Raw genomic sequence first — 22,196 nt, forward strand, 5'->3', positions numbered from 1 at the left:
GGGGGGGGGAACATCTAACTTTTGAGGTCAACCTCTATAAATATGGCATAGTAGGTCATGTACTGTATTGAAAGCTTGATACTGTGGGGGATCCAGGAGTTCTGCTACTGAGTGCAAGAAACTGGCAAAATCACCACAAATGTTGGGACAAGGCCCCTGACTCCAGGAGACACTATTATTTATCTCATCAGGATCATTCATTAAGCCCACCTGAGGGGTATTTTACTCCTATTTTACAGCTTCTCAATACCCGAGCTCCAATTGGCTCAGTTCTCAAATCATGACTATTTATGACTCCACCCACCATATGTACTCCGTGGCTAAAGGAAAACACTTATCTGCCCAGTAACTACCAACCCGTTTCTGGATGGTCCTGGGCACTTCAAGTAAATGGTCTTGCTCTATTTTCCTTGCATGTGTGCATAGAGATACAAACACACAGAAATCAATTAATTTCTCCACCGCCTCCTTCTGTCTCCAAAAAAATAAAATACCACCTCTACCCCGACATAACGCTGTCCTCGGGAGCCAAAAAATCTTACCGCGTTATAGGTGAAACCGCGTTATATCGAACTTGCTTTGATCCACCGGAGTGCGCAGCCCCAACCCCACCCCCCAGAGCACTGCTTTACTGCGTTATATCCGAATTCATGTTATATTGGGTCGCATTATATCGGGATAGAAGTGTATTACAGTGCAAAAGGCATGTGGGTTACACAAGCAGAAGTCTTCGACGGTTAGGTTTTGTTTTTCTGGGGGCAGTGGTCGGAGTGGGGTGCGGCAAAGAAGTTATGTTACAAGGGAGAAGGAGCAGAGTGTGCAACCAGAAAGAAGCAACTCTGGTGTCAAAGCAAGACACTTGGAAGAAGGGACAACATTCTTCAGAGAGCAGTCTCTACTGTTGATTTTAACTCCTGGGAACTGAAGAAAAAAAATCCTACCATGGCTGCAGGTTACAAAACAGACCCTCTTTGGGAGTATTTTTAATAAATTTCTGTATCTCAGGTAAAAAGGAACATATACCAATGTAAACAGGGCAACAAAGTTGCAAAACCTGGTTGTCAAAATTAAACATTATGAAAAATGTTCAAAAATGAAGTCAATGACTAGGAAGATGTGGCTGTGGACACATGCCTGAACAATCTGGATCAACTGGTTAGTAAACTTTTATTACACCATTCTTATGGACTGCCTAACATGTGGATTACTTATGAATTTAAAAATGTTTGTGTTCATAATATAATTGGTATGTTAGTTTGTTGTTGGAGTATTTATCAATTACATTTTTACTGTTACTGCTGGACTTCTGAAATGATTTTTTTATTGCCCAATACAATCAAAGAGACTAGGTGACGATTTCCTGTTTAAAAAGTAAAATTTTATTAGGGATTATTAATTTTAACTTTTTCCCCCCAAAAAACGTTTGGTATGTTGCTAGAGATCATGATTTAAACTGATTTAGATAACTGTATGATTTATTATTTTCCTTATGAAACTGGCTTTAGAAAATAAGAATGGCCACACTGGGTCAGACCAAAGGTCTATCTAGACCAGTGTCCTGTCTTCCGACAGTGGCCAATGCCAGGTACCCCAGAGGGAATGAACAGAATAGGTAGTCCTCAAGTGATCCATCCCGTCGCTCATTCCCAGCATCTGGCAAACAGGAGAGGGACACCATGCTTGCCCATTCTGGCTAATATCCATTTATGGACCTATCCTCCACTAACTTATCTAATTCTTTTTTGAACCCTGTTACAGTCTTGGCCTTCACAATATCCTCTGGCAAAGAGTTCCACAGGTTGACTGTGCATTGTGTGAAGAAATACTTCCTTTTGTTTCTTTTAAGCCTACTGCCTATTAATTTCCTTTGGTGACCCCTAGTTTTTGTGTTATGAGAAGGAGTAAATAACACTTCCTTATTTACTTTCTCCATACCATTCATGATTTTATAGACCTCTATCATATTCCCCCTTAGTCATCTCTTTTCCAAGCTGAAAAATCCCAGTCTTATTAATTATGGAAGCTGTTCCATACCTCTAATCATTTTTGTTGCCCTTTTCTGAACCAATTCCAACATATACCTCTACCCCAATATAACGCAGGTTCACATACAATGCGGTAAAGCTCTGACACGCTGCTCGCTCGAGGGAAGGGGCTTAGAGGAAGGGACCCCCGCCCCACACTCACCAGTAGCCCGGCCCCAGCCCACTCCACTCCACCAGCTCCCAGCCGCAGCGCTCCGCTTCCCGCTGCAGGTGATTAGGAGGGGCGTCCTTTCTCCAACCTCTGCGCACTCACCTGCAGCGGGAAGCAGAGCGCCGCGGCTGGGAGCTGGCGGAGTGGAGCTGGCTGGGGCTGGGCTGTGCCACTTCCCGCCACAGGTGAGCGCGGAGGGCGTCCTTTCCCCAACCTCCTTGCACTCACCGGCGCCAGGAAGCGGAGCAGCCCGGCCCCAGCCAGCTCCACTCCGCCAGCTCCCAGCTGCGGCCAGTGAGTGTCTGTCAGGGGGTGGGCGGTGTGCATAGGGGTCAGAGCAGTCAGGTGACAGGGGGGTTGGGTAGGGGCTGGGGTCCTGGGGGGTGATTAGGGATGGGGGTCTCTGGAGGGGGCGGTCAGGGAATAAGGAACATGGGGGGCCAAAGCAAGTTTGGTATAACGCGGTGAGATTTTTTGTCTCCCGAGGACGCATTATATCAGGGTAGAGATGTATTTTTATTTGAGATGGGGCGATCACATTTATAGGCAGTATTCAAGATGTGGGCATACCATAGATTTATATAGAGGCAATATGATATTTTCTGTCTTATTATTTATTCCTTTCTTAATGTTTCCCAACATTCTCTATCTATGTCCAGTATATCAGAATGAGGATGTTTAAATGTTATTTATTAAATAAATAATTTTAAATTCTTATTGTAAAAGGGATAATTTTCTAAAAAAAATGTGGATCATTACTTTTGCACTTCTCTATAAACTTGTGACTTCTGCATTTTTCTGAGACTAATCCTTTTCTTCATTTTTAAACTTTTGTGTCATGACAGAAATAATTAGCCTTAGCCAGGACCTATAACAGAAAAGCAGAAAAAGTGTGCAATGAAGTCAGAAAGGAAAGGAAGCATAATTAAAATCACAGGTAGATGATAACATTTTAAATTAAATAGACAGCTGATCAACAATGCTATAATTAAATACAGAGCACAACGAACAACACAGAACTGTTTTCTTCCTTCAGATTGCAATGAGTGTTTCTTAGGCTATGTCTACACTAGCACACTCCTGACCGATATAAGTTTCACTGACAAAAGCACCAGTGTGGACAGCGCTATATCTGCAGGAGACGCTCTTCCACCAAAATAACTAGTGCTGCTCCTTGGGGGTGGTTTAATTATGCCGACAGAAGAGGTGTCAGCTGTCAGCATAGAACAGCTACGCAGCTGCAGCAGTACATCTGTGCTGCTGTAAGGTCTGTAATCTAGACATAGCTTAAGAAGTGAAGGGGAAGGAAGGTGGTATAGTAGCATGGGTATTTTTCATCCAGGTTAATAGACATGGGTAAACTTGTTCAAACAAAATAAGGATTTTATAATGGGAACTCTCAATCTTAATATAGCTAGCAAGAATGTTCAAATTACATTCACAAAGAAAATACTTGCTCATTACCATAGCTGAATAGGCAAAACATAGGAGACTTGTGTTACAGAGCAACTCTGACATTTGTTTAAACTAGTGGTTGTCAGTGTTATCAAATGCCATTCTCTGTCTCAAGAAGAGAGCAACAAACATTATTCTGCAGCAAGTCTCCAATGGAGATTTTATTGTATTAGTTCCTTACATATTCAGTTTAGTCAGTTTTACATTACAACAACATTCTATATAGTTTTTAAATTTTCCCTTTTTGAAGACCCTTACAGGTAGGGTCAAAGGTTACTTGAAATTAAATTCCTAGCTTCCCATCTGTGACAGAGTGTATGAACTCCTCACTAGACAGCCAGGTGTTAAAAAGTAGGAGGGCAGAGGAGGGTCCATGCCGAGCATGCTCTGCTTGGAAGCACAATCTACAAAGGAGACGCTCACCTAAGAGTGGACAGAGCAGGGAGGATTGACTCTGGGAGCTCCAGAGCAGAAGGCAGCCAGATACAAATTGAGTGAAGGCATGTTGGAGAGCAGCAGCCCTTGTGGGACAGAGGGGGGATAGGCAACCACCAGGACAGCATTCACCAGGACAGACTGCAGAAGACAAGATGGAGGTAGGTAGTGGCCCAGGGAGGCTAACTTGAGGCAATCCAGGGGAAGGCTGGTGGACAGGTCTCACAGGGACATAGGTCAGAACTCGGTGGAGCGGGAGGGCCCACATTTCCCTAGTCTTCAACTGTAACCATTAGGCAGGGGGGACTGATATAGACCGTAACCACTGGGGGCGGGGGAACTGCCAGAGACTGTAACCACTAGGCGACAGACCCCAGGCCCGATCACACCATCCCCAAGAGTAATTTACAGTAACCAACTGTCACACTGTCACCTATCCCAAGTATTTTTTTCATTGCATCCAGTAAGATAAGCATAGTAAACTATAAGTTTCTGTTAACAATCAGCAATGATAGTGTTAATATTGGCATTTATGGCCTCCTTGGTAAAGTGTATTGAATCTCTGGAGGTGTTATATGGAGCTAAATATTAGTTAAGTCATTGGGATGCACAGATATGATCCCTTGAGCTGAACTGAGATAGTCCATGTCTCAAACTTGTCACTGGCTCACTGTAGTATCTGGAAGACAATGGACAGATTCATATTTAGAAGATTTTCTTTCATCCCACAAGGGCTAGAAGGTTAAGTTCTGCAATGCAACTCTTCAGCTACAGAATCATAGAATACATATGGCTCTAAACATATCCTGAACTTGTCAACATTGACTGTGACTGAAACTCCAGAAGGGGGGGGGGGGTGAAATAGCTGGTTAATATCTTAATCATTCATACAAAATGGCTGGAAAATATTTTTTAATTAATTTCACACACAGAGAGTCATGGTCCCAACCAATTATTTTGGTTAACTACTCTACTACCTCTCTACAGTCCTGAGATAAAACACAGTTAGGTTTTAAAAGCAGAGTTGTGATTAGGAAAGTTATTTTCAGTACTCTCTCAAAAAAGTTAGCTGGAGAATTCCCAGTTCACCTCCACCAACCATGGAATGTTAGAAAAAATCTTGAATGCAAAAAGACTAAATGTTGGCAGAAGTGCTCAGCATGACGGAAGAAAAAAAAATGTTGGCTCAGAAAGCAGCTGGCCACAGGAGATTTGGTCAAAGGAGGAAGAAGTATCAGAACTTATCATTGGAAGACATCACAACATACATAAAGAACTCACTAGTTGATCTATCAATCAAAAAGTAGAAGGGGAAAAATCTGTCCCCCCGATATAACTGATTTTGCCCTATTTTCATTCCTCCAGCTCACTAGTTTTGTCTTACTTTTGTTTGGTAAGCTGGAAAGAAAATATAAAAATTTTATTAAAGTAAATGTTTGAAATGAAATATACACAGGTTGAGAGGGAACGTACTGTACATCTGGGGTCAGGCTTGGGTTATGGGGGGGGGGGTACAGGTATTGTTTGCAAAGATGAAAAGATGCAGACATATCGCATAACCGGCATAGACCCAGATTGGGGTGCAAGGGTTTTTAAAGTGTCAGTGGATAAGCGGGCTCGGGTATGCCACCCATGGAATGAATAAGGAGTCCAAGTCAGTATCGGTGGAGCGGATAAGTACATGGGTGAGGTGCGTCCCTGGGTCTGTCAGGGAAGGAAGTGGGTTATTTCCCTGGTCGGCTGTCTCGATTACTCGGTGTGGTATTGGCATAAAAGAAAAACGCAGTCATCTACGCAGATTAACTTGTATAGAGAAATAAAGAGATGGCCCTGGAAGGTTTCATGCCTGCTCTGCTGAGAGCTCTACAATTGCACTTTTCCTGACACCATATCTGTCTGATTGTTATGCCCCTTAAGAACTTACATGAAGGGAGTAACATCCCTTCTGTTGCCATTGTAGCTTCACGCTAGAAGCAATTAAAGCTATTAAAACTGATTAACCATGCAAATGATTATACCTTTTTGGTTCTTCTTTCCATACTATTCTTCACTGAATAAGATGAAAAAAACCTATGTAATTCTGATGTCTTCCCTCAGTATTCTGAATCTACACATTTCTGGTAGGTGAGATAAAACACTGCTTCCACTTGTCAATAACAGAACACTTGAAAGGGAGCATGGCCCAGCAGCTAGAACACAGTTCAGAGAATCAGGAGACCAAGACTCCATTCCCATCTCTCCCACTGACTCTGCATGACCTTGTGGAATTTTCAACCTCTCTCTGCCTCAATTTCCCCATGTATCAAAAGTGCTTTCAGATCCAAGGCTGAGAATCACTGAATAAGCTCCAAGTATTATATATTCTATTAGTGCAGGTCTTGGAACTTACATACAATGGCATAAATTCAGAGTGGGCTTGAAAATATCCCCTCCATTCTCCAACCCCCATTTTAAAGTTCCCTGCAGATAACAAAATTAGTACATATTAGAACTACCCAAAAGTAGCAGCTTCCCACCAGAGAGAAACTGACATGTTCAGTAAGTTTCACACAGCGCCCTGCTGAGCAAAACACCATTTTCTATGCCAGAGATGAGCAACTTTAAGGTAGACTGGGGCACAACATCCACTAAACCCCTTTGGCAGCCATATAGGGTTTTTTGTTTGTTTTTCAAAAAAATTGAACATGGTTGCTAAGGGGCGCAGTCTTTTAAGAAAAGCTGCTGTTGTCTCACATCGCTAGGCTCCACTTCCCCAACAGCACAGGGTTGGACTTTAGCCCATGCCATCCAGCTCCAGTTACTGCCCCCATTGGCTGACTGTTAAGAAATGAGAACCACATTTCCCCTATCCACCCATCAATGGGAAGGAAGTAACCGGAGCGGTGTAGCATGGTGCAGCAGAGAGAAGCAGAATGCCATGTGTGAGGTCACACCATTCAAATCTGGCCCGAACACCCCTCCAAGATACCAACAGGGAAAAGATTTGCCGTTACACTACCCAATTCTGGTTACTGCCTCCCCATTGGCAGACATATGCCCCGACTCATCCACAGCCTGGAGAATAGGGGAAGATAGGCTGGCCCCAATCAGACTGGCTGTGGGAGATGGGAGCCAATGAGAAGGCAGTTAGAGCCAGGTGGCTTGGAGAGAAGCCCCTTCCCTGCATCAGTGAAAGTGGGGTGGTTGGGCCAGTGAGTGGCACTGCGACCGAGTGCCTGGGCTCCTGCTCCCAGTTCTAGGCTCTGCTCCACCACACCCCACACTTTAAGCACTGTGTTTGGTGCTCAGATTGGGTGAGCCTAGGAGCTAATTGGGTAGGCTGAGGCTCAACCCTGCTCAGCCTCCCATGCACAAGAATATTTTCAACAGCTGCCTCCGGGCAGACCAAATAAAATGATTTGGCAAGCCAAATGCATCCCTCAGCTTGCCAGTTAACTATCCCCATTCTATGCAGTGCCTTTTCCCAAACTTAAAGTAAGTATATAAAACTGACTAGGCTTTTGTCAAATTTCATCCTGAGTTTAATGTTCATGGTCTGCAAAATTGCTGCACATGGGAGTTGTGGCACAGGTGTAAACTTAGGGCTTGTCTACACAGAGACTTAGCAAAAGGCAAGTCAGGCTGTGACAGTTCATCACTCTAGCCTTCCATGCACTAAGTTGACCTACTGCCTTTCACTAAAAATTTAGTGGAACTTTCATTCCAAATAGCAGGAGGTCAAAGTACACCATGTAACTTTTAGTGCCCAGCAGCAGGGTCCACAAAGAGACTTAGTGTGCAGCAAGCTAGTTTACTGTTAATGCACACCTTGTGTGATTGTATGAAATGGTATGATACCACCTTAAATAATTACAGATTTGCCATCTTGTGTGTATTTCAATCCCTTTCTGCTTATTTTTTGACAAAATCGGGTTTGAAATTTACAGATCTGGGTTTCAAATTTACTGTTTTTAGATTCAATAATGGTATAATGATTTCTGAACTGCTACTCTCAATTTCCTCCTTAAATAAATGGATCAGCTGTTGGACAGGTGCTCTTTTGTTGCTTGCCTATTTCATAGCCTATTCCCCTGAATCATATAAATGTACTTATTAAAATTATGTGTAAGAATCAATATTACCCATGTCTTGGTACACTTATGAAAGCTAACTATGAATTTCTTAATATTGTATGATGACCTTCCACAGTGGAACATCAATCACTCAGCAAATTCAAGTAAGAGGTCAATTTTATATTGGAAAAATGTACAACTTTATTAGAATATAAACACTTGCACTGGTTATATTTAAATTAATGAACATTACAACTGTTCCTTTTATTCAGCTAATGTAATCAAAGTATTTTTTTTTAATTAAAAACCCACTTGCATGTTCAACTATGCCTTTCATGTAAAATGCTTCTTGGGAGCCAACAATTTAGTATATTACAGTAACATGTAGGTCAATTAACGAAGTGCTTATAATTAATTTCAGAAGACTTGGGATGAAGAGTACTGTAAGAGGGTAACAGCGTACTGCAACCATAAACCTGCCCCTGGAAATTTCCACCACTTGCATCTGAAGAAGTGGGTATTCACCCACGAAAGCTCATGCTGCAGAACGTCTGTTAGTCTATAAGGTGCCACAGGATTCTTTGTTGCTTTTACAGATCCAGACTAACACGACTACCCCTCTGATACTTGCAACCATAAACTTAGCCTTGGAAAATTTGATTTATTTTTTTTTAAGACAGATAATATCAATGTATATTTTTAAGCATTTTTTTTTCTATTTTTAATCTATTTACATTTTCAAAATTGTGGAAAATTTTGTGGAGGCATACAATTATTTCGTGACTGTAGAGACAGATCAAAAAAGTTAAAGCTTTCCAAACATTAAAAACAAACTGTCAACATTACATGTCAAAATATACAGAGTAAATATCCTTGAAATCAAACTTTAATAAGTTCCCAAGCAGCATTTTTCTTACTCTGCATAGATGTAAATTTTGATTATCATCAACGGAAATATTTTTTCATCAGTTTGTGTGTGTGTACAATGAAATTGACATTTACTAATATTTACTGATAACAGCCTACATAAAGTTCTGCTTCACACAGTTTTCTTCTAAAGATGAAATCAAAATGATGTACTGGGTAAGTTACATCCCAAGAGATATAAGAATGTATTGCATAAACCAAAATATTTATGATGTTTATATAATTTACATCTTAGGACATCTAAAAGCACAGCTTCTTTCTTTCTTCCCCCTTCAAACCCTGCTCGCCACCAAAGAAGAGTAAAAGTCAATTATTATTGACTATATAGTTTAATACTAAAACTTTGACCATGAAGACATAATATCTTTGTAAGCCAACCTAGCTAGAGACATTTCTCCTTCTTTCCATATTTCTCTTTTTAGTACACTAGCATATTAATTTTTACTAATGTTGAAGAACACTATAACGAATTAATTGTTCTATTGCTAATTTGAAAAAGTACTCTGTTCTCTTATTTTGACAACTGCAATTTCCTTTAAATAATTTATTATACTTCATAATGTACAGTATATTTTTTAAAAATAAGTCATATCTCTAAGACTTCATAATATTCTAAAATATTTTGCTAAGAAATGGAGAGCAAAATTTTTTGGTGTGTGTCAAATAAAATATGTACAGATGAGTGAAGTTCTACCTACTACTATCTACTATAATCTGAATAAAAACAAGATATTTGTTTTTAAGTCACTCTACTCCTGCATTGGACACTGCAGTCCTTTTTGCAGCAATTAAATAACAGTCATAGAGGACTTTGGATAATGAATAAGCAGCAAATGTAAACACACTAAAAATAAAAGATAATATTTTCATACAACAATCCTTAATAAAACCATGAAAAAAATGTGTTTAGAACTATCTCAGAGATTTTCAAGGATTCCCAAAAGGTTTCTCAATAGCCAAATTTAGAACAGTAACACTCCTTGCTAATGATTTATATGTTAATACTTCCTGCTTGTGTGACTTTTACCCATTTGACCATAAATGATTTTATAAAAACAACCTTCTAGACCAGGGGTTGGCAACCTCTGGCACGCGGCTCGCCAGGGTGCTTACCCTGGCGGGCCGGGCCAGTTTGTTTACCTAACCACGGTTCGCCATTCCAGGCCAATGGGGGCAGCAGGAAGTGGCACGGGCTGAGGGATGTGCTGGACGCGGCTTCCCACCGCCTCCATTGGCCTGGAGCGGCGAACCGCGGCCAAACGGAGCCGCGATCGGCCAAACCTGCCGACGCAGCAGGTAAACAAACTGGCCCGTCCCGTCAGGGTAAGCACCCTCGCAAGCCGTGTGCCAGAGATTGCCGACCCCTGTTCTAGACTATGTATGTGTGCATATAGTATAAACATCCATAGTTTTACTATTCTCAAATCTTAACCATAAATTTAAACCTAGAGTGATAGGCACATCTTCCTTCTCTCTTTCATCACTAAGCTCACTGCACAGCTGTTTACATCTGCTGTCTGGAGTTGCTTTCCTCCAATTCCATCCTAGACTCCCTCCAGTCCATCTTCTGTGCCTTGCACTCCATTGAAATTGCTCTTGCCAAAGTCTCTAATGACCTCTTCCTAGCAAAAGCTCAGAACCCGTACTCCTTGACCTGTCAGCTGCCTTTGACATACTCTTAACTGAAATATTGTTCTCCCTTGGTTTCCATGACTGTCCTCTTCTGGCTCTGCTACTTCTCTAATCACTCCTTTTGCATATCCTTATCCACCCTCCGACTTTCAATGGCAGTTCCCCAGAGCTCTGTTCTCAGTCCCCACTTCTCTTTTCCTGCTACATCTTATCTCCAGGTAATCTCATTCACAAACACAAATTCACTACCATCTTTATGCTGACAATTCACACAGCCTCTTCTCTACTCCTCTTTCTCCTCTACATGCCTTTTGTCTACACTAAAATCTCAGCCTCTCTCACTGACCTCTCCAAATCCTCAACATGGCTAAAACAAAGCTTATAGTCTCTCCCAACAGTCCCCCAGCTACTTTCTTTCCTGGCTACAATGGACAACACCACCATCCTGCCTGTCACTCAGGCTCAAAGTGTCGTCTTTGAGCTGGACCTCCAGGTTATGTCTAAATCTTGCTGATTGCTTCTGCATAAGATCTCTAAGATATAATCTATTCTATTCATCCACAGAGCCAAAACTTTCATCCAGAATCCCAATTACTGCATTATCCTACTCTCTGGCCTTGACAAATGCAATTTTGCCCCATTTGTATTAATTCAGAACGTTGCTGCAAAGACCATTTTCCTAGCACGGCACTTCGACCATGTCACCCCCTTTCTGTATTCCTCAACAGGCTCTCTTCTTCTCTACTGAATCAAACATTAGCTGCTTGTCTTCACTTTCAAGGCCCTTCATTGTCTGTCTCCTCCCTACCTATTAACTCATATATGCCACACAAACATCAACTCCTACCTCCAATCAACCCATGATACCAGCCACTATCATGCACTTGTTCAATTTTTAAAACACCTTTGATGCTTTCTCATATGCTGTCCCTCATGCTTGGGAGGAATTCCCTTTAAACATCTGCAAAAATTCACTCATCCTCCTCTACACTCTCTTTTGGTCAGCAGCTTATGACACCGTCTGGCACACAGGTTTGCCATACAAGATGTCAAAAATTCTTCCTAGATGGGTTGTCATGGCAACTGAGCTATTGCTCCAAGGTAGACATGTGCAAGTGGCTCTGGGCCATAAAACTAGCACTTGAAGATTCCAGACTGTAGAAAGGCTTCACGCTGGAATCAAATTTATCTTATGCATTCACCAACAATTTGCCATACACCATCTCCAGGAGATTCATGTAGTCCCGTGATATCTGCTTGGCCTCCAGGGACTGTAACTCCCAAAAGACCGAAGAGAACCTGAACAGTGATATTGCTGTAAGAAATGGAGACAAATCAAGTACATGAAACACTGCTTCCTCTTACATCATGCTCAGAGCCAACTTGAGCTTAAATATGTTTTTGAATGGTCAGAGGTTGGCACATGTTCTAAAACCAGTGTATCAAGGGGTAACTAAGTCTCACACTTCTATACAAATGCCACCTCACTAAAGATCAAGAGCAGAAACTGTCTTCTGAACAAACTAGTAGTTTTCTCTTGGGGAGTCAATGCGCTATGTGGTTTGGGGCTCACCATATGCTACTGAGTTGGAGAATATTGTGCTCGTTTGGTTAAGTTCTGCACATGCTACACTATCAGACAAACAACTCACTTATACCATGAGAATTATTACAGGCACACTGAAGCCAACAAAACTTGTATGGTTACCAATCCTAGCCAAAAATCCTCAACCTAACAGCTGGCATCAGAATACAGCCAATAAACTGATCAGGGTGCAAAGTACCTTTATCAAGACACCAAGATATAGCAAATGCCACACTTGCCACTCTTCAGGAATATATGGGATGTACTCCATCATCAACTGCATAGCCGAAATCTTATCTGGACAGTGCTACACACTCTCTATCCAACTGATGACATCCTCAGCTCACTGTGGTGGTCAGAATTAAGAGAGAACCTCTCCCACCACCTGTAACTCTCACATCATCACCAGGCTGGATGAACAGCAACCTGGCTTTGGGTTCCCATGCCACCGTTGGAGACAGTTTAATAGGTCTAGGTGTGGCATGGTTCGCTATGCCAAGACAGACCATGCCTAGGGCATCAAGGACAGCTATCTGTGTACCTTTAATGCTGTGCAGGATGGCGTTACCTTTTGTGTTGGGTTCCCCAGAAGTCTTCCCATAGTGAACACTGCTGACTCAGTGGCCACTTACTGGCTTAAGACCATTTAGCTGTTTTGGCATTGGTTTGTTTTTTAAAAGCTTGTCTTGCTCACACGCAGTCATGTGCACACATCCCCTCTGTAAATACATATAGTGTGTGTGTGTGTTTAGTATCAGAGGGGTAGCCATGTTAGTCTGGTTCTGTAGAAGCAGCAAAGAATCCTGTGGCACCTTATAGACTAACAGATGTTTTGCAGCATGAGCTTTCGTGGGTGAATACCCACTTCTTCGGATGCAAGCAGTGGCTGTGTTTGTGTCACACCGTTTTTGTGATACCTACAAAAAACTTCACAATGGAAATGCTGCTGGTGTACTAATACCGCTGCCTATCAGGCTGACCAATACTGTCTCATCAGTCTGTTTATAGCCATCATGTCTTATATTTAAAATGTAAGCTCTCTGAAGCAGGTACTGTCTGTTTGTTCTGTGTTTGTACAGCACTCAAATACAATGGAGTCTTGGTCCATAACTGGTGCTCCTAAGCACTACAGTAACAAATAAAGAATAATAAATCTGATAATTTTACAAGTATAATTAAAAGCTGTATAACCATACATTGTTCACACAGCTAAGTCTATGAAAAACAAGTTCATATTACTGTTACCCCATCGACCTCTGTTTGCTTATACCACCCTTCTGTTTTTAAACAAAACTGTAAGGTCTTTGGTGCAGGAACGGTCTTTCACTATGTCATATATTTGTAGGAGGCTTATCACAATGGGTTCCTGACCTAATTGGGGCCTTTAGGTACTTGCATAGATTCAGTAGGAAACCTTCATTCTGATCAGTTTTGTATTATGCATCTCTAGTAGTCGACATTTTCATTAATACTTCATAGCCTTAAAATGATTAAAGTTTTCCCAATCATTCACGTGCAGAAAAGCTTACCATATTCTGTCCATAAATTATCCATTTCCATTAGTAAAATATTTTTGGGAATAAGACATTTTCAGTTACTTGTCTGCTACATTTCTAACACATTTTTCATTATCTCTTTCTCTGCCCCTGAAGTGAGTAATTTAGGTTCAATCATAATAATGAATGCATACTTCACTATTCCAATAAAAATTTCTTTGAAATAAAATGGTATAGTATATAACTTTGTGTAGATAAGAAATCAGGCATGTTTTGGCCATACCGGAAAAACAACTTCTGTGATGAAGTGCTAACCTTGCTATTTTATGAACAAGTTACTGGCACAAGTGAATAGATGCATGCAGGTTTATTAACTGTAATTTAAGTTTTAGCATTCACAGTTTTAATAGAAAGATTGTTTTTATAGAAAGACATTCAAACTTGCATTGACTAGAAAACAATCACTTACATACTTTGTCTAGCAATCTCAGGGTGAATAGAAATTGCAAACCACCATTGAAAAATTGTCACTTACTGAAGGACACATCAGATTTTAATTTTAACATATCCACAATGAAAACAGGATATAACATTGCATAACATTAGTATAACAATGCTAATTCAAAACTAGAGTATAATACTGCTAATCCACAAACCTGATAATTCTCACAAAAACCAATCAGCTCATTCCATTTTATAATATGAAATATTATAAATCATGGCAAACTAAACTACACCTGTCAAAATTTAGTTATCTGCATTTAGCAAGGTTCTACCAAATAGCAGGTCCTGAGACCCATCATTCAATAAACTAACATACAATCCTCAACACAATAAAGCCACACCTGTTAATAAATTTTAGCATGTCTTTTAAAGTTTACCTGTGTAATAAAAATATGTTTGAAGTGATTATCCATAATAATAAATGATTCAGGGTCTCAGGTAGTAACAAATGAACTCCCACCTTTATTAAGTATTAAGATTCAGGATTTCAGGGAGTAACACTGAACTCCCTCTTTTAATAGGGATTAGTAAATTTATACAGGTTTTGACCAATACAACCAATTTTAGAATCCTCAAGCACACACAGTCTTTTCTGTTCTCATGTTAAAGCACAACATATTTACTTCTCTCCTACTGTTAGCATGGTTTTATCATTCATAAGAAATTTTCTAGGCTTATGAATTAGTCAAAATGTAGTACATATTTCCTAACAAGAGACAAGATGACACAGACCTAAAGCATTATTGACAGCAGTTGGCTAATCAGCAAAGAAAATAATTGTCAAATGATCAGACAATTAAACGAAATGAACATAAACTGGAATACAATTAATCTATAACTAACGCCACAGCAACATTTAAAACAAACATTTTAAAGCACTTTTTTGTCTTGTTCCCCCAACCTTAGGGCTCTAAATAGTGCCAGCCGGAAACTGAAACAAACACCTGCTGCATTAAAGAATGTTAAATAGGAAAAACAAGCAACAGCAACAAGCTCCATTTGAACATGAAAGAAACCAGGCAACATCCAGGCAGCAGCTTAGATCTTGTTTTCAACAATGAAGAGAAAAAGTGGAACCACCATCAAGGCCAAAATGAAACAATGCCACTTTTGCCAAGAGAACAAAAGCAACAACCACCAACCCCACCCCCAAACAGGCTGCTGGTCTCTCTAACCACATAGCCATGGCTGGAGACAGTGTAATCTCACGGGGAAAGGAATATTTAGTGTGTCTGTGACATTCACTGTGAAAATATCAAACTAAGTGCACCATGTAAAGATACCCAGCAATATTCTTACCAACCAGGATTTTGTTTTGAATGAACAGGTGGTGAGCAGACAAAGCCTGCTATTGTACTTGCAGCCCCATCCCTCAAGATTCAGTATGTGTTCAGTGGAGTGGACGCAACTACTCAGTGGGACCCAAGACCCATGGTGCCTGCTAGTGAAGTGTAACTCAAGATGTGGCAGAGGTGTGCAAAACAGCTACTGATACACCCTACCACTAGTGAATCTACCATTATTACCTAACAGCAGCTGATTAGGAGTATGTCACTGATTACCATGACACAGTTTACAGGTGGAAGGCTATTATTCAGTATGACCCTGTGGCATTAATGGGGATGGCAAGTAGTTTTCATGCTGAGTCAATGTGGAGCAGATGGAATGGGAAGGCTGCTATTCTTCTGTGGGGAGGGAAGCAGCTAAGAATATTCATTTGTAACCCAGAGAATGGTGAACAGGCAGCGAAAGGGGAACTTCCACTCACTTCTGCAAGGGAGCAGGGGTCTTGCTTGGGAGGAGGCTGTTCCTACTGAATGGGACCTAGAGCCTGGTGAATCCAGCGCAGCACGGCGCGCGGGGAAGGAGCGTTCTGCCCCCTCTCATCGCGCCCCGCTAGAAAGGAGGACAGCACCAGACAGGAGCCTTTGTCTGGTGCCCCAGGGGGCCCCCGCCCGGACCCGGACTGGGAAACCCCACGAACAGGTACCCACCTCGGGGGGGGGGGGGGGAAGGAGTATGTCCGGCACTAAGCCCGCCTCCCCCACGTCCCGCCTGGGGTTTGGGGATCTCGGGCCTCCCTGTACCCGCCCCCAGACTATCCACCTGAGGATCCCGGCCTATCGCCCGGGGGCCTTCTGCAGTGCAGCCACCTGGGGGGTCCCAGCCCCCGAGGGTCTGTATCTCGGGGCCTCCCCCGGATCGCCCGCCTAGGAGCTCCCGCCTCCCCGGACGGGGAAGCAGCAGAACCGCGGGGCGATGGTAGGTGGGCCCCAGTGCCGGCAGAAAGGAATCGCTCCCGGCCCGGCGCTGCGAACCCCCCGCACTTACCCTGTCACAACAGGCGCCATCTTCCACAAACTCTCGCCAAAACTCCTACTCTCGCGAGAGCTGTCTCCTCCTCCTCTGGCCGAGTGCGCGCGTGCGCGTGCCCGCGAGAGACACACGCGGTCGTGAAGGGGAGAGAGTGGGGGAGCGCGCCGCCCCCTCATTCCCGGGTTCCCCTCAGACACAACAGCGGCAGCAAGCGTGGGAACCTGCCCAAGACTCGCGAGAACTCCTGCAGCGGCCTGCCAGGCACAAAGGGAGAAGCCAGATTAGTATCGCGAGAACAAAGTGAAGGGAGGGGGTGGGGGATTCTCTCGGTGCCGCGCTCCGCGTTTGTGGTCCTTGTGTCTCTCCGACTGTCTCTGAGCCGGCGGCCGGGAGGAACAAACCATTCCGGGGAGCGGGGCGGGAGGGACCATTTGCGTGGGCAGTCAGGCGCTCTCCCACAGGGCAGGAGCGGAGCGGAGCGGGTCTCTGCCTCTGGCCGGCACGCGACGTGCCCGGCCGCGGGGCTGGGAGCGCCCCTGCGGGGCGTGGAGCCGCAGTGGTGGGAGCCGTCCCGGCCTTCCCTCCAGCGCCTCCCTCTCCGCGGGGCGGGACGGCCCAGCCCGGCTCGGGCAGCCGCCTGCACGAGGAGGTTGCACGCTGGGTAACAGCTGATGTCCCAGCTCCTTGCGGCCCACCAGTCTCCAGCCCCCTCTAGTTCAGGGACTCGCTGAAACCCACCCTCTTCCGGGGCTGTGCGTCCTTCCTCCCTCCATACTAGGCTCCCCCATTCTCCCACCCCCTCCCGGGGCTCCATGGGACACCCCCCGCCCCATGCTAGGTTACCAGTGCACCCCACTGCCAGGGGATCCGCGTGCGTCCCCGTTTCCCCAGCTCAGTTACAGACAGATAAATAGAGAAATGCCATGGTGGTGAGCATGGGCCTCACGTCGTTCAATACAATTAACTTGGCATCTGCCTTTTGGCTGCACTGGAAAGGTAGAGAGGAGAATGAGCAGGCAAGAGAAGTGATGGCAGTAACCAGGATAGTAAATTATCTGCACATGGACAAACTTCTTAGAATCATAGAAGACTAGCGTTAGAAGAAACTTCAGGTGGTCATCTAGTCCAACCCCCTGCTCAAAGCAGGACCAACCCCCAACTAAATCATCCCAGCCAAGGATTTGTCAAACCAGGCCTTAAAAACTTCTAAGGAGGAAGAGTCCACCACCTCCCTAGTATCAGAGGGGTAGCCGTGTTAGTCTGGTTCTGTAGAATCAGCAAAGAATCCTGTGGCACCTTATAGACTAACAGACGTTTTGCAGCATGAACTTTCGTGGGTGAATACCCACTTCTTCGGATGCAAGCCACCTCCCTAGGTAACCTATTCCAGTGCTTCACCACCTTCCTATTGAAATTGTTTTTCCTAATATCCACTGCAGCTTGAGACCATTGCTCCTTGTTCTGTCATCTGCCACCACTGAGAACAGCCTAGCTCCATCCTCTTTGGAACCCCCCACCTTCAGGTAGTTGAAGGCTGCTATTAAATCCCCCCTCACTCTTCTTTTCTGCAGACTAAATAATCCCAGTTCCCTCAGCTTCTCCTCAAAAGTCATGTGCCCCAGCCCCCTAATCATTTTTGTTGCCCTCCGCTGGACTCACTCCAATCTGTCCACATCCTTTCCGTAGTGGGGGTACCAAAACTTGACACAATGCTCCAGGTGTGGCCCCACCTGTACCAAATAGTGGGGAATAATCACACTTCCCTTGATCTGCTGGCAGTTGTACTACTAATACAGCCCACTGTGCCATTGGCCTTCTTGGCAACAAGGGCACACTGACTCATATCCAGCTTCTCATCCACTGTAATCCCAGGTCCTTTTCTGCAGAACTGCTGTTTAGCCAGTCAGTCCCCAGCCTGTAGCAGTGCATAGGATTCTTCCTTCGTAAGTGCAGAACTCTGCACTTGTCCTTGTTGAACCTCATCACATTTCTTTTGGCTCAATCCTCCAATTTGTCTAGGTCACTCTGGACCTTATCCCTACCCTCCAACATATCTACCTCTCCCCCCATTTTAGAGTCATCTGCGAATTTGCTGAGGGTGCAGTTAATCTCATCATCTAGATCATTAATAAAGATGTTGAACAAAACCGGCCCCAGGACCGACCCTTGTGACACTCCGTTTGATACCAGCTGCCAACTAGACATCGATCACTACCCATTGAGCCTGACAATCTAGCCAGCTTTCTATCCACCTTATAGTCTAAAATAGTCTTGGCAGTAGGGATTAAGAGGAAGTGGGAAATCCTGCTTTGGGGCCTGAAATTGGTATTTAGGAGCCTAAAAGGTCATTTGCATAACTAAATGTGCACTAGGACTTTCCAGTTCAGGGTCTGGAAGTCTATCAGATGTTGACTACATTTGAAAAGTAAACTACTGGTGCGCAAGTTCACTACTAGCTCTTCTTTCACCCCTTTAGATTCCTCTTGCTGCGTCTGTGGTATCAGTAACTCATCTAGTTTAACACTCAAATCCACCATATTAATAAAAAAATGCAATATGAGAATGAGATTCTAAAGTTTACTTCATTCTTATCATCACTCTACTTTGGCAGGTCTGGCTCACATGCTTACAAAAGATTGAATTTTCTGTCATCTATATGATTTTTTGTCTGCTTCAGCTCACTCTGTACTGCTAATGCTAATATAACGCAATGGAGAACACCTTCCTAGACAAACTACACTAAATTTGTGCATTTTAAAAGACTGCTTTGTCACAGAGTTTGCTGTAGTTGTACAAACAACTAGTGTTAGTTATCATTACGAATACTCTTTTCCCACCATGATTTCTCCCTCCTCATTAGTTCCAAAAGGATTTTGATTGGTTCCTCACGGGCACACTCCTCATCTGAAGCACAATGCATACTGCAAATCCTCTGTATTGTTTGTGGAGCTGTAACTCACAATCCCCTTTTAAAAAGCTCTTCCTGAAAACATCTTTTTTTCCAAGACTGATGAATGATCTCAGTTCATGGTAGTTCCATTGCAGTAAGAATGGTTTCTGGATTTTTGCCCTAGTTTGTCTGTAAATGGTCACTTTGTGGGGCCTCTTCTTTTTTGTGTGTGTTTTGAATCAAACTGGAAAATCTAAAAATATTCTTGTGTACCATATGTCAAGACTTTAATATTTTCCAAAGAGGACATATTTTTATTTAAAATATTGGATCCCAGGAAGGTATATTGTTTCCAAGGATTAATCATTAATAATTTGAGAAAAGTGCTTCCTATCACTGATTCAGATGCATTTTTTAAAAAAACAGGATACATATTAAACTATTTAAAAAAAAATTATAAGGATTCTGTAGTAGTGTAAAAGGTCACTCACCCTCACAGTCTAGAATTAAAAATCAGGAACACAACTCATAAAATCAGAGACAAGGTAGGCTCTGGAAAGAAATAAACCTCAGGCAAATTTAAATTTTTGTATGGATTTTTTTACAGTATTGCTAGTACTGACCGTTTTTTGTTATTTCACAAAGTGATGAGTATTTAATTCCTACTGATTTCAATGGGAGTTGAGAGCACCCAGCACTTCATGAGACAGGGCCCTAACATCTGATCCTTAATGGAAGACAGTACCAGATTTGAGGAATAAGAATAACTTTAAATACAGTATAGGGCAGTAAGGATTTTGGATTTATTTGTTATACAAGTCAGTGCTTTAGCTAGTCTGTGCCAATCCAGTATACAATCTTGTATCTAACCCAGCCCCTATTGAACTCAATGGAAAGAGTTCTAAATCAGGTATTAGGGACTGCATTTTGGGAGTCCAATTTGAGACACAAAGGGGACTGATTTCAGAAAGTGCTGATCACCTGTCCTTTAAAATTTAGCCCCCTTTCAAAGTGTCAAGTTGGGCACCTGAAATCAGTAGGATTAAAATTTTCAAAAGTGACTAAATAAGGAACTACTGTTTTTAACCTCGTTTATAAACTCTTTGTGGCAACTACTGTCTACTACTACTACTGTTTGTATAGTGCCTAGTACAATGGGGTCCCATTCTTTACTGCTTTAATAAACATAAGAGTGGTGAATAATTGTATTTTTAAGCCCTAGCTGCTTTATAAAAGATACTGACCCTAACAAGTAACATATATGCCAGTACCTCACAGCCTATCTCTGTCTTAGTTCATTATAAGTAATACATTTCATCTCACAACGTTTCAGTTTACATTTCTGGATGTAAATCACATAAACTACTAGGACTTACTATGATACAGCCTTTCTGGAATTTTATAAGCACAGGATGTGCAATATGGTTTAACCACTTTTCTAGGAAAGAAAATAAATACAGTTGGCCACAGAGTATATCTTACATCTAAGCTTGTGTGCATACGCCAACAAAAGTTATCACTTAAACTGCTAACTGAACAGCTAGATCTCAGAAATGCCTTTGCTGTTTAAAATGGAAGTTCTTATTCAGCATAGCTGAAAGAAAAGGAGATATTACAATATCTCCTTTTAATCAATAAGAATAGTTATTACTAGCAATCTCAAAAAGGTATGTTTTTGAAATCAAACAGTTTACACTTGTGTGTTGTATTCTCAAGTAGGCCACTGGGACAAAAAAAAGAAAAAAACAACTATAATCTGTCTAAATATTAATGCTAATAGGTTATATCTTACTATATATTATTTTACTATTATTATGGTAGCTCCCAAAAGCTAGAGTCAGGTTAGGGCTGCATTGTGCTACACACACACACACACACACGTTGATAGTCCCAGCCCAAAGAGCTTACAATCTAAAGACAGAATGCAACAAGTGAGTATAACAAACAATAGGAAGGAAGAGGGGGAGGGAGGATGAGGTTAACAGTATTAATATCATGTGGTTATGTAGGTTAACAGTGTGCACAGCCTGATGGCTCTGAATCACTTAATTATTTTTAACATCATTTTAAAAATTCCCTATCAAACCACAATCCCTCATACTGTATTACCATGTGTCCCCCACACCACCACCTAGCTACAAGTATTTAATTGCAGTGTAGACATACTCATTGAATTCCAGTACTGTAGAGGTGCAACTATGGGGGGCCCATTACCTCTCTCACACACCCAACAGTCAGAGTTCAGAACTGCTGACATTTTCAGGGCTCTTGAGATTGTAAAGGCCCTGCCCTGGTGTTAGTGGGAGTTTAGGGAGCTATTGGGGCTGTGGCTCCTAGAGTACTTGATTTGTGCAGTGGTAAATATGTAATACACACCAAACCTGTTCTAGTATTAAGAAAACAATAGATGTGATTACAAAATAATTTACTGAAAAGAGAAATAACAAATATCCTCTGGAATTTTATTCCATAGCATCTCCCTCAATCTTTCAAAATATGCTAGAGAAAAGTGAGATGATATATTGTCTGTGTCCCTCCTTGCCATTCTTTATTCTACATATAGGATTGCTTCTGAGATGATGAGAATAGTTTCATAGGAGCAAATTAATTTTTGATTTAACCTAACTGAAATCAACGGAGTTACAACAGGAATTAAACTGGTCCATTTTTATTTTATTTTTAATGGAATTACATCTTTATGGATGCTT

At 42.3% G+C, this 22,196-nt stretch overlaps 1 protein-coding gene across 9 annotated transcripts in view; it reads right to left on the minus strand.

Annotated features, from left to right (window-relative positions):
- The window catches only part of RBPJ (recombination signal binding protein for immunoglobulin kappa J region), an 83,628-nt gene extending 66,487 nt beyond the window's left edge, over positions 1-17,141 (minus strand). Inside the window, exon 1 of one of the 9 annotated variants that reach the window (XM_039541034.1) lies at positions 16,614-17,141. In XM_039541034.1, coding sequence (XP_039396968.1) covers positions 16,614-16,774 — 161 coding nt within the window. In that variant the 5' untranslated portion in view covers positions 16,775-17,141. Of the gene's footprint in view, positions 1-2,955; positions 3,041-12,823; positions 13,009-15,581; positions 15,738-16,050; positions 16,181-16,388; positions 16,410-16,613 lie in introns of those variants that run through there. The other 8 variants (XM_039541033.1, XM_039541044.1, XM_039541042.1 and 5 more) reach the window with 8 other exon arrangements.
- Between the last annotated feature and the right edge of the window lie 5,055 nt (positions 17,142-22,196).

Source organism: Mauremys reevesii, linkage group 5, assembly GCF_016161935.1.
Source record: "Mauremys reevesii isolate NIE-2019 linkage group 5, ASM1616193v1, whole genome shotgun sequence".
In the NCBI taxonomy this organism is placed as follows: domain Eukaryota; kingdom Metazoa; phylum Chordata; order Testudines; family Geoemydidae; genus Mauremys; species Mauremys reevesii.